Source organism: Emiliania huxleyi, assembly GCF_000372725.1.
Source record: "Emiliania huxleyi CCMP1516 unplaced genomic scaffold EMIHUscaffold_6002, whole genome shotgun sequence".
Taxonomy (NCBI): Eukaryota; Haptophyta; order Isochrysidales; family Noelaerhabdaceae; genus Emiliania; species Emiliania huxleyi.
The window spans coordinates 1-1502 of NW_005197503.1; the positions used below are offsets into that span (position 1 = coordinate 1).

Consider the following 1502-nt stretch of genomic DNA (forward strand, 5'->3'; position numbering starts at 1 on the left):
ACATGATGCAGTAAATATCGTGCTTGCGTATGATAGCAACCCCTCGTCTGACGGCAGCGTCCGCCACTCCGCCCGCACGCGCGCCCGTCACGCCGCATCGTTGTCTGCCTACACCGCTTCGGCCGCAGCCTCGGCAAGTGCCTTCACACGCGCTGGGTCAGGTGCAGCAGCACCAGCAGCCAGTGACTAGGTCCAGCCCTGGGTGGCGCAGGTTGTGACATTTGGCGATTCCGCGACTTACTGGGCCCCTGAGCCGCTACCCGTGTGCGATTTTTTGTGGCCCGGACATGATACTGATAGTAAACGGGTCAGAACCGGCCAAACACAGGCTACAGCCCCACACACGCGCCCGCCATAGCTCCTGGAGAGCATGCGCGAGTGACGCGCTGCAAGCCGCGAGAGTGGCATCAGAGGCAGGAACGACGTGCTCTTGCTGCACCTCGCAGCTGCACCAAGTGTGCTCGCAGTGTATGCCACGGCCACTGCCTGCGGCATTGCTCTCGTGCAGCTAGGCGATGCAGGTCCATCAGCAGGGCTCATCCAATGCGAGCGCACATTGTGCGTAGCCGCGGGCAGGTGGCAGTGCACAGCACACCGGCTGTGGCGGCTCGAATGCCCCCGGCAGTGCTGCTAGTCATCAACTTGCGTATTAGGGCCGCAGCAGACTGCTGCTGTGGCAGCAGCAGCAGCCTGCTGCTGCCTGATTCAGTCAAGCCAGCGGTGCAGCGAGGCGTGCAGAATTCGCGCGGTTTTGTCCCTCCTGAGGCTGAGCGCATTCGAGCCCGTCGACCGGAGTTGGATGGTACCACGCGTCTCACTGAGACGCGGGGTACTGGCCATGGCCGGGCTACGGAGCGTGAGGTGGCGAGCGGAGCGAGCGACAAAACAACGAGAAAAACACGGATCTGAGGATTGTCACAAAACCTCAGATCTTGCGCCACCCAGGGCTGGACCTAGTCTCTCGTCTGCAGCAGACTGCTGACTGCACGGCTCGTGACTCGTGTGTGTTGTGGAGAGTTTGACTTTGAGCCGCCACATAGGTGGGGTCACGGCGTCACGCAACTCTACTCTCGACCCCGACTCAAAGCGACTCTAACTAAAGAGAGGGCAGAGCGGGGCAGTGTGGGCAGAGAGACACAGCTCGCCCCAAAATGCCTGGCGCCGACTTGACGGCAGCATGGAGACGTGATGACCCGACAGTGGCACTCACACCTTGGCACCTGTTCTTGACGCCCCCCGCCGCCGCGGCGCGGCGCTCTGCGCGCCGGCCCTGCGGTTGGGCGGCTTCCAGTCTCCGCAGCCACCGTCTGGCGCGCCGCAACATCGCCAGCGCGACACCGGGTTTGGCTCTCTGCCGCGCTCCGCCGTCACCCACCCCATCCCCTGCGCGCCTCGCGACGCCCCCGCCGGTGGAGCCCCGCACGGCCCGCAGCCGCGCTCGAACGGCACAAAGTGGCCGGTTCCCCCGGGGTAGCGCCTAAAATCCCCAGCCCGTGGCTGAG

The 1502-nt window shown here is 64.4% G+C and overlaps 1 protein-coding gene across 1 annotated transcript; it reads left to right on the plus strand.

The window, feature by feature from the left end:
* Window positions 1–543: 543 nt before the first annotated feature.
* On the plus strand, window positions 544–909 carry EMIHUDRAFT_257297 (hypothetical protein; the record flags this gene model as incomplete). The annotated part of the gene is made up of 1 exon (XM_005764137.1): window positions 544–909. The coding sequence occupies one exon, from the start codon at window positions 544–546 to the stop codon at window positions 907–909; it is 366 nt and encodes a 121-aa protein (XP_005764194.1).
* Window positions 910–1502: the final 593 nt, after the last annotated feature.